The sequence below is a fragment of the Babylonia areolata genome, chromosome 19, assembly GCF_041734735.1.
Source record: "Babylonia areolata isolate BAREFJ2019XMU chromosome 19, ASM4173473v1, whole genome shotgun sequence".
NCBI classification, from domain to species: domain Eukaryota; kingdom Metazoa; phylum Mollusca; class Gastropoda; order Neogastropoda; family Buccinidae; genus Babylonia; species Babylonia areolata.
This window is the reverse complement of record NC_134894.1, coordinates 25,379,606-25,402,199: the sequence shown is the minus strand read 5'-3', so window position 1 is coordinate 25,402,199 and position 22,594 is coordinate 25,379,606. Positions and strand designations below refer to the sequence as shown.

The 22,594-nt window shown below is 40.4% G+C and overlaps 1 protein-coding gene across 1 annotated transcript in view; it reads right to left on the bottom strand.

Annotated features, from left to right (window-relative positions):
- Nucleotides 1-21,950, bottom strand: part of LOC143294250 (transient receptor potential cation channel subfamily M member 8-like) — a 43,755-nt gene extending 21,805 nt beyond the window's left edge. Inside the window, exons 1-12 of the mRNA XM_076605684.1 lie at nt 21,610-21,950; nt 20,325-20,431; nt 17,675-17,754; nt 16,093-16,247; nt 14,400-14,573; nt 10,236-10,433; nt 9,005-9,179; nt 7,702-7,873; nt 4,269-4,416; nt 3,190-3,256; nt 1,913-2,029; nt 269-399 (exon numbers count right to left, since the gene is read on the bottom strand). Of these exons, the coding sequence (XP_076461799.1) occupies nt 269-399; nt 1,913-2,029; nt 3,190-3,256; nt 4,269-4,416; nt 7,702-7,873; nt 9,005-9,179; nt 10,236-10,433; nt 14,400-14,573; nt 16,093-16,247; nt 17,675-17,754; nt 20,325-20,431; nt 21,610-21,843 (1,758 nt within the window). The 5' untranslated portion in view covers nt 21,844-21,950. The remainder of the gene's footprint in view (nt 1-268; nt 400-1,912; nt 2,030-3,189; nt 3,257-4,268; nt 4,417-7,701; nt 7,874-9,004; nt 9,180-10,235; nt 10,434-14,399; nt 14,574-16,092; nt 16,248-17,674; nt 17,755-20,324; nt 20,432-21,609) is intronic.
- Nucleotides 21,951-22,594: the final 644 nt, after the last annotated feature.

Here is a 22,594-nt window from a genome sequence, read left to right as displayed (position 1 = left end):
TGTGTAATTAAACTGCATTTTGGCTCTGTAACTGCTCGATGAACAGCTGTGCGTTACTTTACAGGGGATCGTTGCAATGTAAAGCAATGTTGTGTCATGTCACTAAGTGTGTGTGTGTGTGTGTGTGTGTGTGTGTGTGTGTGTGTGTGTGTGTGTGTGTGTGAGTGTGTGTGTGTGTGTGTGTGTGCAGTGCATGTGTAGTGTGCTGCTGAGTGGATATGCATGTATTCATATGTATATTTAGGTATGTGCAGAGGTTTTGACATACAGAGTTGTAGAGGTCTTCCAGTCGGGGCACGGTCAGGTACTCCTTCATGGACACCCCCTGGTTCAGCAGCAGTCGCACGAAGGACATCTTGTCCTCCTTCAGGGCTTTGGTCATGATCTGGTACAGCTCACCTGCAACACACCGCAGGTGCAAATTTGGTATGTATTGTTATGATGAGGTCAGAATAATAATAATGATAATAATAATAATAATAATAATCATAATAATAACAGTAATAGTAATAATAGTAATAATAATATTAATAATAATGGATTGATAGACAGTTAGTACTTGTATGGCACAAACGCCCCATATAATGGGCTCTATATGCATCACAGGAAACAATACATACACAATAGTGTATAATAACATACCTCTACACATGAAAAAACAACACATGTATGTGCATCTATATACTAAGACAATACTACAAATTGCAGATATAAACAATCACACACACACACACACACACACACACACACACACACACACACACACACACACACAAGACACAAAAAAATGTACACGTAGAGAACAAAGTGGGGTGGGTTGGAGGAAGAATGCAGACAATTAGCTGTGCTTCATCACACTCAAAGGCCTGTTTAAACAGGTGGGTTTTCAGGTTTGTTTTAAAAAAAAAGGACAACATACTAATGTATCGATAATGCAGTATAAAAGTGTAATCTTTTCATGTGCCTATGTAGTTCCAGAACAAAGTCTATCAGATGCATTCTGGCCATTTTGGGATAAAACCTTTATTTATAACCCACTGTCTTCCCGCCATTAGGCAATCTGGACATCCCCTTCATGCTAGCAACACCTCTCCCAGATTCTGTGATAAATAGCTTCCACCCTCCTGGAATCTTTACATCACAAATGGGATAATATAGCTAAAAGAAACAGAACTGTGTCTGCATGTGCCTGTGTATGTATTGTGCGAACGACAGCACAAAACCAAGTATCATCGTAATACTGATGCAGTGTGTGATTTAGACAAATGCAGCCAGTCTGTTGGTGTCACCCATCATTTGAGAAGCTAAAACTGAAGTGTGTGCATGTGTGTGTGTGTGTGTGTGTGTGTGTGTGTCTGTGTTTGTGTGTCTGTGTATGTCTATGTGTGTGTGTGTGTGTGTCTGTGTGTCTGTGTGTGTGTCTCTGTGCGTGTCTGTGTGTGTGTGTGTGTGTGTGTGTGTGTGTGCGCGAGTGCGTGCGTGTGTGTGCGTAGTTAGTGAGTTGGCTTTTGTTTTGGTTTGTTTTATTGTTGTTTCTTTTAATCTTTTTTTCTTTTTTTTTTTTTTAGTGGTATTTGTCTGTTTACCTTATTCTTTCTTTCTTTTTTTTCTGTTTTTTTTACCCTTTAGGGCTGACCTCAAGGGCTGGATTAAAAAAAAAAAAAAAAAAAAAAACCCAACAACAACAAACACTAACAGCTGTGCTAATTCCACTTCTATCGTGGAAAAAAGCCTGTTTTGTTTCATTCTGAAGACTGTTTAAAAAATAACATAAATAAATAAATAAGTAAATAACAAATAAATAAACAAACAAACAAACAAATAAATAAATAGTAAACAAGTAGCCATGATTGCTTCACAACTCTGATGAAATCAACAACATGTTTTGTTCCTTTGCGATAGCAAAACTTACTGGAGTCCCAGTTGACATCCTCACGGAAGATTTCAGACTGGGCAATGTCGGCACGGTTCCATGTGAGAGCCAGTTCCAACTGGTTCAGCCGGTGCTTGGCCCCCGCAGTTGTCTCAGCTGAAGACAGGATTGAGACAGACCTGATATATACTTCTCTCATGTCATGCAATCAATGTGGTTTTGTTGATCAAGAGCTCTGTTTAAGGGTCAGATGCTACATTACTTCACATTATTGCTGTGGTTGTCATTATTATCATGAATCTTATGATCACTGTTGTTGTATTTGTCATCACCATCATTATCATCATCATCATAGACACCATCATCATTATTAGTATAAGTAGCAGTAGCAGTAGTAGTAGTAGTAGTAGTAGTAGCAGCAGCAGCAGTAGTAGCAGCAGTAGTAATAGTAGTAGCAGCAGCAGTAGTAGTAGTAGCAGCAGTAGCACAGCGATAGTAGTAGTAGTAATATCATTATCATTATTTGTGTGTACTGTTGTAAGAGACTTTATACTGTATCATACACCAGGTATCCCATGAAGAGGTTTAAATGGAAATAAGTTTCGCAAACAATAACTCACGTCAACCAAGTTCAGCGAGCTGTGATGTAAGCGACTGACGCCCAGACCAGCTGGACATGAACTGATGCCCTGGTAGCCAGTACACACACTGAAACCTTGATTCTGAGATGGCGCCTTCTCACTGGGTAGTACTGGCTACTCTGTTACACAGTGGTGTCACACTGTGTCCTGTAGTAACTGTTACTGTGTAACATGTGCTGTTGTATCAGATCAGTATCAGTAGCTCTAGGAGGCGCCACTGCGTTCGGTCAAATCCATATACGCTACTCCACATCTGCCAAGCAGATGCCTGACCAGCAGCATAACCCAACGCGCTTAGTCAGGCCTTGAGAAAAAAAAAAAAAGTTAAAAAAAAAAAAAAAAAATACGGAATGAATGTCATGTATCAGAATGTCATGTTGCATCATGATGCATGTTTTGCATTGTTCCATACTGTGCTTAACACTGGGATGATGCATGCTGCTATCAGGTCCAATTTTAATGCATTATGGTGAATCTCTGATGAATTCTGTATCACAGTGTTTTGGGGTTGGGTTTTGTTTTTGTTTTGTTTTGTTTTGTTTTGTTTTATTTTGTTTTTGTTTGTCTTTGCAATGAAGATTCTGTTCTTTGAAACAGGAAAAATATTGAAAAGCTGAGACAAAACACACACACACACACACACACAATAACAACAGTTCCAACAACAAAACCTACCTTTGGTGAGCACGGACAGAATGGCAACATCCAGATCCTCCTCCCTCCTCAGATCAAAGAAAATCATCTGCAGAACACAAAACCCACAGACTCACAGACATATCACAGATCAGCACGCGCACATTTATCAGCTGTGTACTAACATTGTACTGGCATATGAAGTGGAGACGCCCCACTCATCTTGCGTATGGAATTATATGGAAGAGATCTGAAACATATTATTTTCTAACTACATCAGATTCCACCCCTACCTATCCCGAAGAAAAGAGGTGTGTGGGCAGAGCATGACCCCCCCCCCTCTCAAACCCTCCCCCACCCCCCAGACAAACCAAACAATCTTCCAACACTAAAGTTTTGCAACATGATTGTCCATATATGAAGAAACAGACAGACATAGAATTGTGTATGAATGAAGGTAAAAAAAACACCAAAAACAAAGAAAAACATTGATTCCGAGTTTTGTACGCTTAATTGTATGACTTGTACATTTTCCTTCCATATTACTGTAACAAGCCCAAAATCAGTGAATGAAAAGTCATATTTATTCCATAAACGCTATTGATTACTTTGGCATTGTGTGATTTATATACAAAATAAAACGGCGGTCGACCCAATAAAGTCCGGGAAAAAAAAAAAAAAAAAAAAAAAGCTGTGTGGGGGGCAGGGGGTGAGGGTTTATGGGAGGGAAGGGAACTGAACAACAGACAAGTTAACTGGACTGAGATAAAAATTACTCGCACAAAAGGAAGAATTTAGTCTGTCCTACCACTTATCACTAGACAAGCGAATGTCCATGTCCATCACACAACACTTGATCCAAGATTAGATGTTGTGAAGTAAAAGGGGGGGAAAAAAAGGAAAGAAAAACAACAACAACAACAACAATGCACACATAAAAAAACAACAACAACAAATAAATGAATAAATGAGTAAACAAACAGATAAATAAATAAGAAATAGATAAATAAATAAATAGATAAACAAATAAATAAATAAATGAATAAATAGAGAAATCAATCAATCAATCAATCAAATCAATATATAAAGAAAGAAAGAAAAACAAAAATACCAGCACCCACCAGGTCGTCTCTCTTCATGCACTCGTCAATCTTGTTCATCACCACCTGCAGCTCGGACTCTGCCTTGTCCCCCCAGTTCTTGCTGTAGGCCCGTGCCACTCGGTCCTCCAGGGTCTTCCTCTGGCGCTCGTTCATCGTGATCTCCCCACTGCAAAGCGGCAGGTCTCTTCAGTACACAATCACAGTGAAATAGTTCTCCATAGTGCACCCTTCTAGGCAGGTATCATCAGTAATGATTAACAGTGAAATAGTTCTCTACAGTGCACCATTCTAGGCAGGTATCATCAGTACACAATTACAGCAAAATAGTTCTCTACATTGCACCCTTCTAGGCAGGTATCATCAGTAATGATTAACAGTGAAATAGTTATCTACAGTGCACCCTTCTAGGCAGGTATCATCAGTAATGATTAACAGTGAAATAGTTCTCTACAGTGGATCCTTCTAGGCAGGTATCATCAGTACACAATTACAGCAAAATAGTTCTCTACATTGCACCCTTCTAGGCAGGTATCATCAGTAATGATTAACAGTGAAATAGTTCTCTACAGTGGATCCTTCTAGGCAGGTATCATCAGTAATGATTAACAGTGAAATAGTTCTCTACATTGCACCCTTCTAGGCAGGTATCATCAGTAATGATTAACAGTGAAATAGTTCTCTACATTGCACCCTTCTAGGCAGGTATCATCAGTAATGATTAACAGTGAAATAGTTCTCTACAGTGCACCTTTCTAGGCAGGTATCATCAGTAATGATTAACAGTGAAATAGTTCTCTACAGTGCACCCTTCTAGGCAGGTATCATCAGTAATGATTAACAGTGAAATAGTTCTCTACAGTGCACCCTTCTAGGCAGGTATCATCAGTAATGATTAACAGTGAAATAGTTCTCTACAGTGCACCCTTCTAGGCAGGTATCATCAGTAATGATTAACAGTGAAATAGTTCTCTACAGTGCACCCTTCTAGGCAGGTATCATCAGTAATGATTAACAGTGAAATAGTTCTCTACAGTGCATCCTTCTAGGCAGGTATCATCAGTAATGATTAACAGTGAAATAGTTCTCTACAGTGCACCCTTCTAGGCAGGTATCATCAGTAATGATTAACAGTGAAATAGGTCTTTGTAGTGCACCCTTCTAGGCAGGTCTCATCAGAACACAATTACAGTGAAATAGTTCTCTACATTGCAACCTTCTAGGCAGGTATCATCAGTAATAATTAACAGTGAAATAGTTCTCTACAGTGCACCCTTCTAGGCAGGTATCATCAGTAATGATTAACAGTGAAATAGTTCTCTACAGTGCACCTTTCTAGGCAGGTATCATCAGTAATGATTAACAGTGAAATAGTTCTCTATAGTAATAATTAACAGTGAAATAGTTCTCTACAGTGCACCCTTCTAGGCAGGTATCATCAGTAATGATTAACAGTGAAATAGTTCTCTACATTGCAACCTTCTAGGCAGGTATCATCAGTAATAATTAACAGTGAAATAGTTCTCTACATTGCAACCTTCTAGGCAGGTATCATCAGTAATGATTAACAGTGAAATAGTTCTCTACAGTGCACCTTTCTAGGCAGGTATCATCAGTAATGATTAACAGTGAAATAGTTCTCTACAGTGCACCCTTCTAGGCAGGTATCATCAGTAATGATTAACAGTGAAATAGTTCTCTACAGTGGATCCTTATAGGCAGGTATCATCAGTACACAATTACAGCAGAAATAGTTCTCTACATTGCAACCTTCTAGGCAGGTATCATCAGTACACAATTACAGCAAAATAGTTCTCTACAGTGCACCCTTCTAGGCAGGTATCATCAGTAATGATTAACAGTGAAATAGTTCTCTACATTGCAACCTTCTAGGCAGGTATCATCAGTAATGACTGACAGTGAAACAGTTCTCTACAGGTGCACCCTTCTAGGCAGGTATCATCAGTAATGATTAACAGTGAAATACTTCTCTACAGTGCACCTTTCTAGGCAGGTATCATCAGTAATGATTAACAGTGAAATAGTTCTCTACAGTGCACCTTTCTAGGCAGGTATCATCAGTAATGATTAACAGTGAAATAGTTCTCTACAGTGCACCCTTTCTAGGCAGGTATCATCAGTAATGATTAACAGTGAAATAGTTCTCTACAGTGCACCCTTCTAGGCAGGTATCATCAGTAATGATTAACAGTGAAATAGTTCTCTACAGTGCATCCTTCTAGGCAGGTATCATCAGTAACGATTAACAGTGAAATAGTTCTCTACAGTGCACCCTTCTAGGCAGGTCTCATCAGTAATGATTAACAGTGAAATAGTTCTCTACAGTGGATCATTCTAGGCAGGTATCATCAGTAATGATTAACAGTGAAATAGTTCTCTACAGTGCACCTTTCTAGGCAGGTATCATCAGTAATGATTAACAGTGAAATAGTTCTCTACAGTGCACCTTTCTAGGCAGGTATCATCAGTAATGATTAACAGTGAAATAGTTCTCTACAGTGCATCCTTCTAGGCAGGTATCATCAGTAACGATTAACAGTGAAATAGTTCTCTACAGTGCACCCTTCTAGGCAGGTCTCATCAGAACACAACTACAGTGAAATAGTTCTCTATATTGCACCCTTCTAGGCAGGTATCATCAGTAATGATTAACAGTGAAATAGTTCTCTATAGTAATGATTAACAGTGAAATAGTTCTCTACAGTGCACCCTTCTAGGCAGGTATCATCAGTAATAATTAACAGTGAAATAGCTCTTTGTAGTGCACCTTTCTAGGCAGGTATCATCAGTAATGATTAACAGTGAAATAGTTCTCTACAGTGCACCCTTCTAGGCAGGAATAATCAGTAATGATTAACAGTGAAACAGTTCTTTATGGCGCACTCTTCTAGAATTGCTCAGAGCTGTATGCACTTTCACAAAAAGAGATTATAAGTATATAAAGGAACATAACAGAATACAATCTCACACACACGCACAGAAAAACACACATGCGCACAGGGACACACATATGCATGCACACACACACACACACACACACACACACACACACACACACATACCCAGAATGATTTTGTTATCAGATTTTGGATGAGGTTTTTCTTCTCGGAAATCAGGAAAACACACACACACACACACGCACACACACACAAACAAAAAAACATTAACACAAACACACGCACATCAAATCAAATCAAATTACCGTGCTAAGAGCCTTGCCGACCACAAAGGCCATCTCAAAACTATCATCATGAAACATGCACACACACACACACACACACACACACACACACACACACACTACACACACACACACACTACAAACACACACACACACACTACACACACACACACACACACAAACACACACACACACACACAAACACGCACATAAACACAAATACACATAAAAAATAAAGCAACAATCACATACTTTCTGTCTTTGAAGGTGAACTTGTGAGCGTATGTGAGGAAGTCAGCAGCCCGCCCAGTGCCGGTGCACACCACCACAGGTACGCCCTTCATCAGAGACTGGCACACGTCGTGGATGGCATCCGGACCCCCCTCCACCACTATCATCACCACTGGGATTCCGTATCCATTTTCTGCACAGAGACCGATGCCCCCCAAAAGAATTTATCACTGTCGAAACAATACTTCGTAGATTTCTTTGGAATTCTGAGAGTCAACTAGTTTCAGCTTCAAGGAGGCGTCAAATCATGTAGACAGGTCTATTTAAGTTACACCATATTTGCTGTATTCAGAAAAATAAAATACAATAAACAAAGAAAAAAGCTATTTATCCAAACCAATCATCCAATTATAATTCTGTTTTTAAATGACATAAATAAAAATGTGAAATTAAACTATAAATGAATAGACAGATAAATAAATAAACAAACTAAGTAATGAAGACACTATGTAACTAACTAATAAACAAATTAATTAATTAAAGGACAAAATATCAAAGAGCAAAGATAAATTATACACACAGAAACAGATACAAACCATGTAAAAGATCATTGAAATTTAGAAAATGGAAAAAAAATGCAGAGAAATTCTGTTTAGGTTCATGTGCTGCAAAGTCTTGAGGGCAAAATGTACAGATTGCATTGCATGGAATGATCATAGAGAAATCAGCAAGGAAGATATCTGTATAGGAAAGACCTGGTCTGTCAAGTAAATACACAAATGAATGCTAAAGCACCCATGTTTTTCTTTTGCAAGTCATCTGATATGGATCAACTGGTGGACTTATGAACCCACCCTTTGAACCGACCCTGAAAGAGCACAAAATAATGAGCACTTCAATAAAATGAGATCAACGTGTCATGAGTTTGAAGTGCATGTTCTACTTTCTGTGTCCTTACCAATAATGTCACTGATTTAGCTGGACCAGAGTAATGCGATCCTAAGAGGAAGAAACCCAGATAAACTCCACATAAAAAAACTGGTGGCTGACATGTGACATGAAAACTGTCTTATCTCAATGGAATGACAGCCCTTCACTGATGAGCATACATTTCAGCAGCAGTAAAAGCGTAAATATGACTATTTTTACAATCACTGCCATGAGTCATTTACTGTGATTAAAGCTACAGATTCATGCATACCGTGGACATCCACTTGTCAAAACTGATTTCTCATCATTCTTATCCAATCACCATGAACACTGCCACAGTTTAACACTGGTGCTAGAACTGCTAGTGAAAGCTAATGTAAGACCAATCACCGACCTGATTTGGGTGTGCACAGCTTTCTCTCAAAATGTGCTCGAAAGTCAGCAACGCCACCGTAGCGATTGCGCATGCCGTCATCAACAAAGATGAAGTGTGTGTGGTCTGGATTCAGCGACACTGGCTGACCATGCAGAATCATGTTTGACGCCCGGTAATAGGCGTTGAATTTTCCCTGAAGCAATGCAGCAGCACGAATCAGAATCAGAATAACTTTTGAATCTAAGAAAGAGAAACTGTGTGTGGTGAAGTCTGTGGTACATTAAGATTACGAGAAGAACAGTAAATTTTTGCACACAACCTAACAAAATCACAAATCTGTGGTTAGAGAAGAACAGTAATTTTTTGCACACAATGTAACAAAATCACAAATCTGTGGTTACAGTCTTCCCCACTCTCACATACATTCACTGCATGAAATGCATATTCATCTTCTGACATGCTTGCACACATGCTAACCTTTCGAAAAAAAAAAAAAAAGTCTGTGTATCCAAAGGCACAAGTATAATGCGATGAATGCAGGAAATAAAAAAAGAAAAGAAAAGTAAACAGGTATTTTTGCTGTGCCCTAATGATCAAATCAATCAATGGAGAGCTCACATGGAAACAGCTGCTTCAAATACATTCATGCTTCTGCACATATACATAGAACATTGTTCTATTTCTGCTTGTACATTTCCTATAGCAACCTCTTGACAAAAAACAAACCAAAAAAATCCATAAAACTGAAATTCAGGGACTTCTGACAAAAAAAAGGTGAATATTCTGGGAACAAATTTTCCACAATTACTATCAGGAAATTCCCACAAAAATGTAAAAATGTGACATGAGTCCCTGGGCATACTGAAGCTTGTGATAAACCAGGGCAGCTGCTACATGCATTGTAGTTTGACAAATTTGGTATATAAAAAATAACTTGTATTTTCATAATTAAAACTATATGATCATTACTTGTCATTGCAGCTGTCATGATGCAATAATGAATTTTGTTTTAAAATATGAGAGCAACCCATCTTTCTTTCTGTCTCTCTCTTATATGCACAAAACCACACGCATGCATGCGTCCCCCCAAACCCCCTCTCCCCCCCAAAACACAATCATGTACACATGTGCGCGCGCACACACACACACACACACACAAACGTATGCACACACACGCACACCCCCCACCCCCCACACACAACTCCACCACCCTCCACTCCACCCCCACACCCACCCCCCCAACACACACCATCCTGTTCCTCCCTTCCAAGAAGCGCCTGTTGTAGACGTATCCCCAGGGGGCGATGGCGATGCAGCGCAGGAGATGCGTCATTCGGTCCTTGTCCCACAGAAAGGCCTGACCCTCGTGGACGGCCTGCCCCACACTCTTCATCACCCCCATGTTGAACCCAGAGGTGATCAGCCATGCGTTGGTCGTTTTGGCAGCCTGGGGACACGCAGTGCATCAGTTTCAGTTTCAATTTCTCAAGGAGGCATCACTGTGTTCGGATAAATCCATATATATATATATGCTACACCACATCTGCAAGGCACATGCCTGACCAGCAGCATAAACCAATGCCCTTTGTCAGGCCTTGAGTGCATGCATATATATATTTGTACTTATCAGAGCCAACTTCTTCTACAGAATTTTGCCAGAGGACAACACTCTCATTGCCATGGGTTCATTTTAATGCGCCAAGTGTGTGCTGCATATAGGACCTCAGTTTATCATTTCCTCCGAACAACTAGATGCTCAGTTCGATTTTCCAGTCAAACTTGGGAGAAAGGGAGAGAGTGGGATTCAAACCCAGACCCTCAAGGACTCTGTACTGGCAGATGAGCGTCCTAACCATTCTGCCGCCTTCCTCCTTAAACTAACTCCTTCCTCCACAATGAATCATTACTGAAGATGTATATCAAAAATTGCAACAGGATTTAATTTACAACTGAGTCTTTTGTGAAGGACTATGACTCTCAAACCAGTAAGCGAAACTGCATTGGCTCTCATAAAGCTGCAGCCTTGGAGGTTAGTTGGTCTTTTGGCACCATCCCATCACCGACTGTTGTAAAGCCCTCTTGACCTGACCAAGAGAGTGGGGAATGAATGAATGAATGAATGAATGAATGAATGGATCTTTATTTTCCAACAGTGAAGACATTAGCACTTTGGCCGACTTGCACATCTGCCGTTGTTCTAAGAGACACACAAATATGTACGTTTGGGATGTAACTTGATCAAGATGCTCTCCACACATTTTGCCGCATCTGATGCAATTTCTCTTTATGAAATAATACGGTCTACAATTGTCTTATCTCTAATCTATAATCAAATTTAAGCCCAGATAGTCAGGACAGCAGTTGCCTCCTCTGCTGCTCTGATGGTCATAGTCTGACACGACTATTCATACATGTAACATTAAATATCAAAAAGTAAAAGGCCCTACAGCCTTCTGAAGCCACTGGAGCAGAGCATTTATATCCACTATATACAGGGCTCAGCACAGGAAAGCAGGGCCCCATCCTCTCCTTCAGCCATTTTATCCTTCCTCCACCAAATCAGGTACCCATTCACACCTGGGTACTGTGAGGAAAGTTGGAGTTTTTGTGTAAGGTGGGAGAGGCACATATGTTTTTGGTAATGTTACACTGTTGCTGGTTTTTCAAAAGCTTCTTTTTAGCAAGTTCTTATCCTTTTTTTTTCTTTTTTCTTTTTTCTTCCTTTGCCTTATCCATGCCACAAGCTTTGATAATCATGATCATCATTATCATTATCCTCCTCCTCCTTCTCATCCTCCCCCTCATCATGATCATTATATTCTCCTTCCTCTTCTTCTTCTTCTCGTCACTATCATCATCATCATCATTAGTAGTATCATAATCATTATCAAGATCATGACTATTATCATCATTATCAGTATCATTACTATTATCATTTTGTTATCATCAGTCATACCCCCACATCCACCCTGTCATCAGTTTCCAAAGCTAACCACTTGGCCACAATGGCTGGCTACACTACACCCACAATGGCTGGCTACACTACACCCACAATGGGTACTGACAATGGCTGGCAACACTACACCCACAATGGCTGGCTACACTACACCCACAATGGGTACTGACAATGGCTGGCTACACTACACCCACAATGGCTGGCTACACTACACCCACAATGGGTACTGACAATGGCTGGCTACACTACACCCACAATGGTGGCTACACTATACCCACAATGGCTGGCTACACTACACCCACAATGGCTGGCTACACTACACCCACAATGGGTACCAACAATGGCTGACTACACTACACCCACAATGGTGGCTACACTATACCCACAATGGCTGGCTATGCTACACCCACAATGGGTACTGACAATGGCTGGCTACACTACACCCACAATGGGTACCAACAATGGCTGACTACACTACACCCACAATGGTGGCTACACTATACCCACAATGGCTGGCTATGCTACACCCACAATGGGTACTGACAATGGCTGACTACACTACACCCACAATGGCTGGCAACACTACACCCACAATAGCTGGTTACACTACACCCACAATAGCTGGTTACACTACACCCACAATGGCTGTCTACACTACACCCACAATGGGTACTGACAATGGCTGGCTACACTACATCCACAATGGGTGGCAACACTACACCCACAATAGCTGGCTACACTACACCCACAATGGCTGGCTACACTACACCCACAATGGGTACTGACAATGGCTGGCTACACTACACCCACAATGGGTACTGACAATGGCTGGCTACACTACACCCACAATGGGTACTGACAATGGCTGGCTACACTACACCCACAATGGCTGGCTACACTACACCCACAATGGCTGGCTACACTACACCCACAATGGCTGGCTACACTACACCCACAATGGGTACTGACAATGGCTGGCTACACTACACCCACAATGGGTACTGACAATGGCTGGCTACACTACACCCACAATGGCTGGCTACACTACGCCCACAATGGGTACTGACAATGGCTGGCTACACTACACCCACAATGGGTACTGACAATGGCTGGCTACACTACGCCCACAATAGCTGGCTACACTACACCCACAATAGCTGGCTACACTACACCCACAATGGTTGGCTACACTACACCCACAATAGCTGGCTACACTACACCCACAATGGCTGGCTACACTACACCCACAATGGCTGGCTACACTACACCCACAATAGCTGGCTACACTACACCCACAATAGCTGGCTACACTACACCCACAATGGCTGGCTACACTACACCCACAATGGCTGGCTACACTACACCCACTACACCCACAATGGTTGGCTACACTACACCGACAACGACTGGCTACACTACACCCACAATGGCTGGCTACACTACACCCACTACACCCATAATGGTTGGCTACACTACACCGACAATGGCTGGCACCCACGATGGCTGGCTACACTACACCCACGATGGCTGGCTACACTACACCCTCAATGGTTGGCTACACTACACCCACAATAGCTGGCAACACTACACCCACAATGGCACTACACCCACAATGGTTGGCTACACTACACCCACAATGGCTGGCAACACTACACCCACAATGGCACTACACCCACAATGGTTGGCTACACTACATCCACAATGGCTGGCAACACTACACCCACAATGGCACTACACCCATAATGGTTGGCTACACTACATCCACAATGGCTGGCAACACTACACCCACAATGGCACTACACCCACAATGGTTGGCTACACTACATCCACAATGGCTGGCAACACTACACCCACAATGGCACTACACCCATAATGGTTGGCTACACTACACTGACAATGGCTAGTACCCACAATGGCTGGCTACACTACACACAACCACAATGGCTGGCTACACTACACCCACAATGGTTGCCTACACTACATCCACAATGGCTGGCAACACTACACCCACAATGGCTGGCAACACTACATCCACAATGGTTGCCTACACTACACCCACAATGGCTGGCAACACTACACCCACAATGGCTGGCAACACTGGCAACACTACACCCACAATGGCTGGCAACACTACACCCACAATGGTTGCCTACACTACACCCACAATGGCTGGCAACACTACACCCACAATGGTTGCCTACACTACACTACACCCACAATGGCTGGCAACACTACACCCACAATGGCTGGCAACACTACACCCACAATGGCTGGCTACACTACACCCACAATGGCTGGCTACACTACACCCACAATAGCTGGCTACACTACACCCACAATAGCTGGCTACACTACACCCACAATAGCTGGCTACACTACACCCACAATAGCTGGCTACACTACACCCACAATGGCTGGCTACACTACACCCAGAATGGCTGGCTACACCACACCCACCTTGATGATCCCATTGGCGAAGGTGTCCCTCATCTCGCCATCCAGGCGGAAGTTCTTTGCCCCACCCACCACCGAGATGACCAGGTTGGGGGGGCTGGGCTCCATGATGTGCCAGAACACCTCCATGTACTCCAGGCAGGCGTCGACACTGTCCTCATTGCTCAGGCGCAGGTACTGCCGACACAGCGAGTGTGTACTAGTTAGGTGTTCAGCGCAAAGCATTTCAAGGTGTTGGACTTTTTGTTGTTGTTTTGTTGTTGTTGTTTTTGCTTCTTCTTTTTATTATTATATTACGATCATTGTTATCATTATCATTTTTGTTCCTGTTATTATCATTATCATTATTTTCATCATTATCATTTTTATTTATCATTGCTGTTATTATTGTCATTATTACTATCATTATTATTATTATCATCATTATTATCAATATATTGATAAGAAAAGCAAATAAAACTGCACGCAGGAAAAAATACTAAAAAATGGGTGGCGCTGTAGTGTAGCGACGTGCTCTCCCTGGGGAGAGCAGCCCGAATTTCACACTGAGAAATCGGTTGTGATAAAAAGAGAAATACAAATACAAATATCATCATCATCATTTTTAGTGATTGTAGTAGTAGTTGTCGTCGGCGTCATAGTAGTAGTAGAGTAGCATTGTAGTATCATCATCAGTATCAATGATCATTATTTTTATTATCATCATTATCAGTAATATAGTAGCAGCAGTAGTAGTAGTAGTAGTAGCTGTATCACTATCACTGTTATCATCATTGTTGCTCATAGCCCAGTCAACTACAAAGGGCCATAAAAGGCTTAAAACATTGTCCTGTAGAACCTGAAAAAAAAGCACATAAAAAAAACAGCCACCGGAAAAGAAAATCTGGTACAAAGTTCATGCAGACAAACCCTTGGAACCTCTCAAACTTTTTTTTTCTTTTTTCCTTTTCACCAAATATCTATCAATAATCAAAAAGAATATCTTTTTTTTCGTGCTGTTTTTTGGTTTTGTTTTTGTTTGCTGCCCGATCCCATCATCTGCACTGTTTCACTGGCATTAATCCAGAGCTGTTCATTCCTGGTCCTCCATACATACAGCCACACCTGGGATCGTCTGCCACTGTCTCAGAACTGGCAGTCCCCAGGAAACTAGCAATGGTTTCCAGGAGAAAAGGAAATCTAACCCAGGCATGCCTACCCCCAAATTTGCTTTCAGGAACAACACACATTAGAATCAGGGACAGGGAATTATTTTCAGGAACATCTCAGCAAACATACAACAGTCCTTTGACAACCAGAAACAATGGTTGGTTTTGCCGAAGTTACTTCGCCAGTGACGGAAATCGAGCAGACTGTCACAAAAGGGCTTCGGTACTGTTCGAACAGTTCTGGCTTTTCACAAAGTGGCTTTGGTGATATTCGGCAGCATTTCTGTAAGTCTTAATGAAGTGTCTTTGTCAATGGCTGGAAAGCCATCTAAGGGTATATCTGTACCCAACAGATACCTCGGAAAAAAAAAATGTTATGGTCTGAATTTTTTCTATTTTCCGGGGCATGAAGCAAATATCTGTATTTCAGGGACACCCTGTCCATTTTTTCAATTTTCTGGGACAAATATGGGCCATCAGTAACAGTAGGCATGTCTGCTACACAACAAAGTTATGGTTTTAAAGAAAACAAAACAAAAAAACTTTACCTTAGCTGGTTTTCTGCCACTAGATGATTCCACATTGAAGCTCATTTTCCCGTAAGTGAAGGAACGTTTGGTGCTGAGGTTTCTGGCAGGATCCCATGGCACCTTGCGTATCTCGGGCGGCCTGCCTGTAGGGTTTCTGGCCAGCTCAATGAAATCTGTGGCACAAACGTTGCACGTGGATGGGGCTGAACATGCAAAACAGTGGCCGGTCAACTTGTGTCCCAGTGATTCCTACCATGAACTGACGACAGGAATTTCCAAATGGATGAAGAAAGATTGTATTGTATTGTATTGTATTGTATTGTACTGTACTGCATTGCATTGTACTGTATTGTATTGTATTGTACTGTATTGTATTGTAATGTACTGTATTGTATGCATTGCATTACACTGTACTGTATTGAATTGCCTTGTATTGTATTCTATTGTATTGTATTGCATGTGTTGTATATTGCGTACAGTCACCATCAATGGCTTGAACTCATGGCAATGAGTGAAAATGTCAGTTGTAGCCCACAAATAAGGGGGAAAAAAAGATGTACATTTCTCAATGACAGGAGTCTTTTAACTCATTTAGTACTGCCAGTTTGCTCCCCAAACATTTCCCACAGATGGCGTGTTTGTATGGGTAAGGAGTAAACTTGCCAAAAAACCCAGAAGATATGAACCAAGATTTTCCAAACTGATCAAAAACATAACAAATTAGTTGGGGACAAAAGAGAAAATGTCCTCCCTTGTTATGCTTAAATCCAGTGAGATGATGAAAGTATCCATAATTTTTGTTCAAAATATGCAGTGACTGATGACTTGAAAATCAATCCAGGAAAGCATAAAGAGTGTGAAACAGATTGAATTCAGAATGCTATACAGCCCTGATAGGGCCCCTTTGTCTGATTTTGTTGTCTGCTTTGTGACTGAGAAGAAAGTGGGTGAGACCCATTGCTGACATGCACTGTTTACAGGACACCATCTGCTAAGTCCCTAAATGATAACAATAATTGTTTTGTCATGGAGCCAAGACAAGACAAGATAAATTCTTTATTATCGAGGATAATAGATAAGCACTGGCATGCTTTTTTTCATCCAGTCCCCGCCCTGAAACAGGGTCTACGCGACACGATCCTACATTATATATATCATTGCAAGCACTACAAAATGCCACTTAAAGTCATAGAATGTGAATACTATACTATATAAAGGCATAAGCATGGTAAAAATCACACACACACACACACACACACACACACACACACACACAGAGGCACAAGCATGGTATTAATAATCGGCATATAAAAAACAACAACAAACAAACAAAAAAAAAAACAAAAAAAAAACCAAAAAAAAAAAAAAACAGAACACACACATACACACACTCTCTCTGAGCCACGCTGAGTGAGCATCCCTGATGACTCTACAGTTTTATTACTATTTTTTTAAAAATTAAAGGAGAAAGAGAGAGAGATACACAAACACTAGCTTTACTATAGAGACAGACGACAGATAGACAGACAGACAGAGACAGAGGGACAGACAGAGAGAGAGAGAGAGATACACAAACACTAGGTTTACTATCTTGACCTACCTTCATGCACATATCTGTCGATGGGTTCCTTCACTGAACGTCCCCACACATGATTTGACAGAATCTCCCCACAATGACATCTGCAAAAAACAAAAGCAGACAGAAAAATACAGTACAGTAGGAGAAGTTTTTCAAGGCCAAGGATATGATGAAACAAACAGTAACTGTGACAGAAAGTGAATACAATTAAATGATTCCAGGGTATGTTTGGTGAGAGTGACATAAGCGTTTGATACATTGGTATTTCTTACTACAAAGTGACATGTATCTCTCTCTCTCTCTCTCTCTCTCTCTCTCTCTCTATATATATATATATATATGTGTGTGTGTGTGAAAATTTGTTCAGTATAGTGCTTCAACAACAAACTAAGTAAAATACACACACACACACACACACACACACACACAAACTCATTCAGTTTCTGGTAAGATAATAAAGTTGTTATACAAAAGTCATTATTTTGTTCAGAAGTTTGTGACTGCACAGGATATGACTATGAGTGTTTGTACAAAATAATAAATATGGTACTCTTGAGTTCCCAGTTGCTGACAATAATTGCTTATTTGCAAAGCTAGATCTTAAGTGACACCCCACCCATTCACAACCCTCACCCCACATGCTCTTCTGAATGCAGACTGCTACCCCATTCCTCCAACACACACACACACACACACACACACACACATATATATATATATATATATATATATATATATATACAGAGAAAGAGAGAGAGAGAGAAATTCTTTATTTTCGAGGATAATAGATAAGCACTGGTACGCTTTTTTTCATCCAGTCCCCACCCTGAAACAGAGTCTGAACTACACAATACTACATTATATATGTCACTGACATGCAATACATAATGCTACTTAAAGTTATAGAATGTGAATACTATACTACATAAAGGCATAATCATGGTAAAAATATCAAACACACACACACACACACAGAGGCACAAGCATTGTATTGATTAAACTAATCAACATAGGAGAAAAAAACACCTGAACACACACATACACACTCTCTCTCTCTCTCTCTCTCTCTCTCTCTCTCTCTCTCTCATGCACACACACACACTTACACACACATAAGCATACTCTGTGTATGTTAAAAAATACTATACTAATGTGAATATAAAACAGTAAGTCTAACAAAAATACACATAGCAATAACAGGTGGGGGAGGAGTGAGGAGGATTTGGGGGGGATGTAGGAGGGGGATGCTCATTGCCAAAGAAGCATAATTCAACATATAAAATAGTATGAGAATAAAAATGTCACAAGTGAACGAGAAAGAGAGAAAGAGAAAGAGACAGACAGACAGACTGACAGACAGGCAGACAGAGGGCGAGAGAGACGCTTTGACGCTTTGACATTTTTATTGTCATTACCTTTAAGGGTCTATTGACAAGGGGGTGGCGGGGATTAATTCTTAAATCCCCTTAAATGCAAAGCAACATTCTGCTTAACAGCTTTTCATCAACAAACAAACAAACAAACAAAAAATCTCTAAATATAACTCTCTCACGATACATTAAGCAAGCAGAACACACACACACACACACACACACACACACACACAAAGAAACTAATCATACAAACTCGACCACCCATTCTAGGAGTGATATAGTTCAATATATCAATTATCTACCTTACCAAATTAACATAAGAAAATAAAATTTACATATGGATATCCTCCTCATTTACTCTGGTGTGTTCTGATCATTGTGATTATGCTTTATTTTTTGTGCTTCTGAGATAAATTTAGCTACTGACTGTATGATATGTTCATCATCAGACGATAAAACAGAAAAAACATCATGTCTTTTAGCTAGATGAGATTAAAAAAATGTACATTTTTCTCTTACTTTATCGTATAATTTACAATGAAACAAAAAATGTTTTTCATCATCTACACTAGATGCACTCAAAGGACATGGCGATTCTGTGGATGCTGCAGGTTGAAACCACAATTTATTTGCATTGAAACCAAATGTCCGTGCATAATTTAACCTGTGCCACTTATCGGTGATGACTGCTAGATATTTTTCAGTATGAAATATACTTCTGAATGAGAAAAACCAACTATATTTTTCTTTGTTTTCCATATCTGAGAGAGAGAGAGAGAGAGAGAGAGAGAGACAGAGACAGAGAGACAGAGAGAGACAGATAGACACACAGAAAGAGAATAAAACAAAATCAACTAATGACTAGATAACTTCATATTACATGGAACATGTGATAGAGAACAGCAGGTCAGTAAGGAAGACAAAATAACATGCACTGTATCATCTATCATCTAATCAACACACACACGCACACAAGCAAACACACACAGAGATATATATATGTATACATACAGAGAGAGAGAGAGAGAGAGAGAGAGAGAGAGAGAATTACATGAAAAAAAAAGTAACAGTCTACTCGTAAATGGCTTCGCACACATCTTATTTCTCGCACAATTCAGTCTCGTGATCTCTGTGTTTTTGTCCTTTTCCTGTGATGCCTTTTTAAGGGACTGTTATCTTTACAGATGAAAAAAGAAAAAAAAAGTGTTTGTGTTTATGCTTATTTCTTTCTTTCTTTTTCCTTTTTTAAAATTTTTATTTTATTTTAAGAACTGATCCAGTATAACATTCCAACTTACTTCAATTGCTTGTTCATAGCCACAGTCTGGTTTGGCTTGGGGACAAAGAAGATGCACTCCTTTTGGTGGAAACTGTTTTCCACATACCGCGCCATGTCTTTGCGGAGCTGTAACAGTCGCACACACACACATACATACGCACACACACACACACAAAAACAACACACCCCCCCCCACCCCCCGACATGCACACACATATGCACATACGCATGTGCACACACACACACACACAAACAGTATCAGTATCAGTAGCTCAAGGAGGTGTCACTGCGTTCAGTCAAGTTCATATACATTACACCACATCTGCCAAGCAGATGCCTGACCAGCAGCATAACCCAACGTGCTTAGTCAGGCCTCAAGAAAAAAAAAAGTAAAGAAAAAAAAAGGAATTAAAAAAAAAAAATCAATTAATAAAAAAATAAAAAATAAAATTAAATTAAATTTTAAAAAAATTAAAATGAATTTTTTTTTTTTAATTGATAAATAGATGACACACAAACAACTGCATTGTAACTTAAGCTAAAGGTATTATTGCTGTCTTTTTCTTTTTGTTGTTGTTAATTGATGTTATACTTTGATGTCACTTTCCAATAGTCATGGGGTGTTGACTGAATTGTTCGAATTAATCTATTTTTATATATTCTCCTTTCACTAATACATGTGTGTACACATATGCACACATACATGTTCTCTCTCTCTCTCTCTCTCCCTATATATATATATATATATATATATATGTGTGTGTGTGTGTGTGTGTGTGTGTGTGTGTGTGTAGGTACAGATATACAGACATACACACACATAACGATTAATAAAGACAACCCTGCAATGACATCTCTCCGTTCCATTCTTATGTCATGCATTCACTGCTTCAGTGCAAAACAGATGCTCATAACAACAAATCCACAAGAATATATGATTCTTTGTCTGTCCATCTGTGAGTTTGTACAGGTTTTAAAAAAACAACAACTCAAGAACACACAGGTGATCAATCTCTCTCTCTCTCTCTCTCTCCCCCTCTTCCCTATTTTTCTGCATACACATACACTCACATGTACACACACATGTTTATAAACTCAAGAATACACTGGCAATCCCTCCCTGTCTCTCTCTCCCCTTTCTCTCTTCACACACACACACAAACACACACACACGCATACACACACTTGCACATACACACTCAGTTATACACTCAACTCGAACACACACACACACACACACAGGTAACACCAAAATATTGGTGGCTGCCCTTCATTTCATCTAATGCCACACACAAATCACCCACCATCTCATATTTCCTCTCCTCCGACTCTGCTGACTCCTCCTTGTCCAGCCCTGACAGACCCATCCTCTTCCGCATCCCCGACCAGTATGCTTGCTCTAGGGAGCTTTCATTGCGGGGGGCCTTGTTCTTCAAATGTGGCATGCTGATTCCGCCATGGCTGATGGCGCTGACGGCCGAAGAGCGAGCCATGCTCATCTCTTCAGTTGGGTGAACTCGCCAACCTCCCGTTGCCATCTGGGTCAGACTACGGCAACGTCAGCTACGCACTTGTCTGCTTCATCACCGCATCCACCACCGCCGTCACTGCTGCTTCCAAGATGAGGGGTGCAATGATTATGGGGTCTAACTCTTGAGGCACCAGTGATGTGAGGATCGGTTCATAGTGTTGAACCTATCAGCCGTGGAAGAAAAAGATGAAACCATTGTACTCCATTGACTGGGTAACTTCCATAGTTATTATTAACAATCCAAAGACCAAAATCTTGATCTATATTTTCTTTTATGCAACAGATGTTGTGTCCTCCTGGAAACTGGAACTGAAACTAACACTATAACATGGTTATGAGACACCAGTTCATAAAAAAGCAACATTTCAAATATATCTAGAGTACTTATATTGTTACAAGCAATCAATGTTTTTCAATGACTGATGGCAGAATCCAATCTATTCATAACAATTAGAAATAATGTCCTTTCTATTCATGAAAAGAAGGAATTTCTGGTTCCTACCCATCTGGCTAAAAAATAAAAATTACAACGAAAAAAGGATTACATTGACTCAGTTTGTTTATATGTTACACATGGGCCATTAACCAGCTTAAAACCTGATGAGAATAATGCACTGACAGTGCTAAATCACCCATCAACATGAAAAGCTTACTAAACTGTAGCATGGTGAGGTGGTAATTAGACTAGAATACACACACACACACACACACACACAGTTCTGAAGTGATTTGCTGCCTGAGCTTTGTCACCTGTTGGT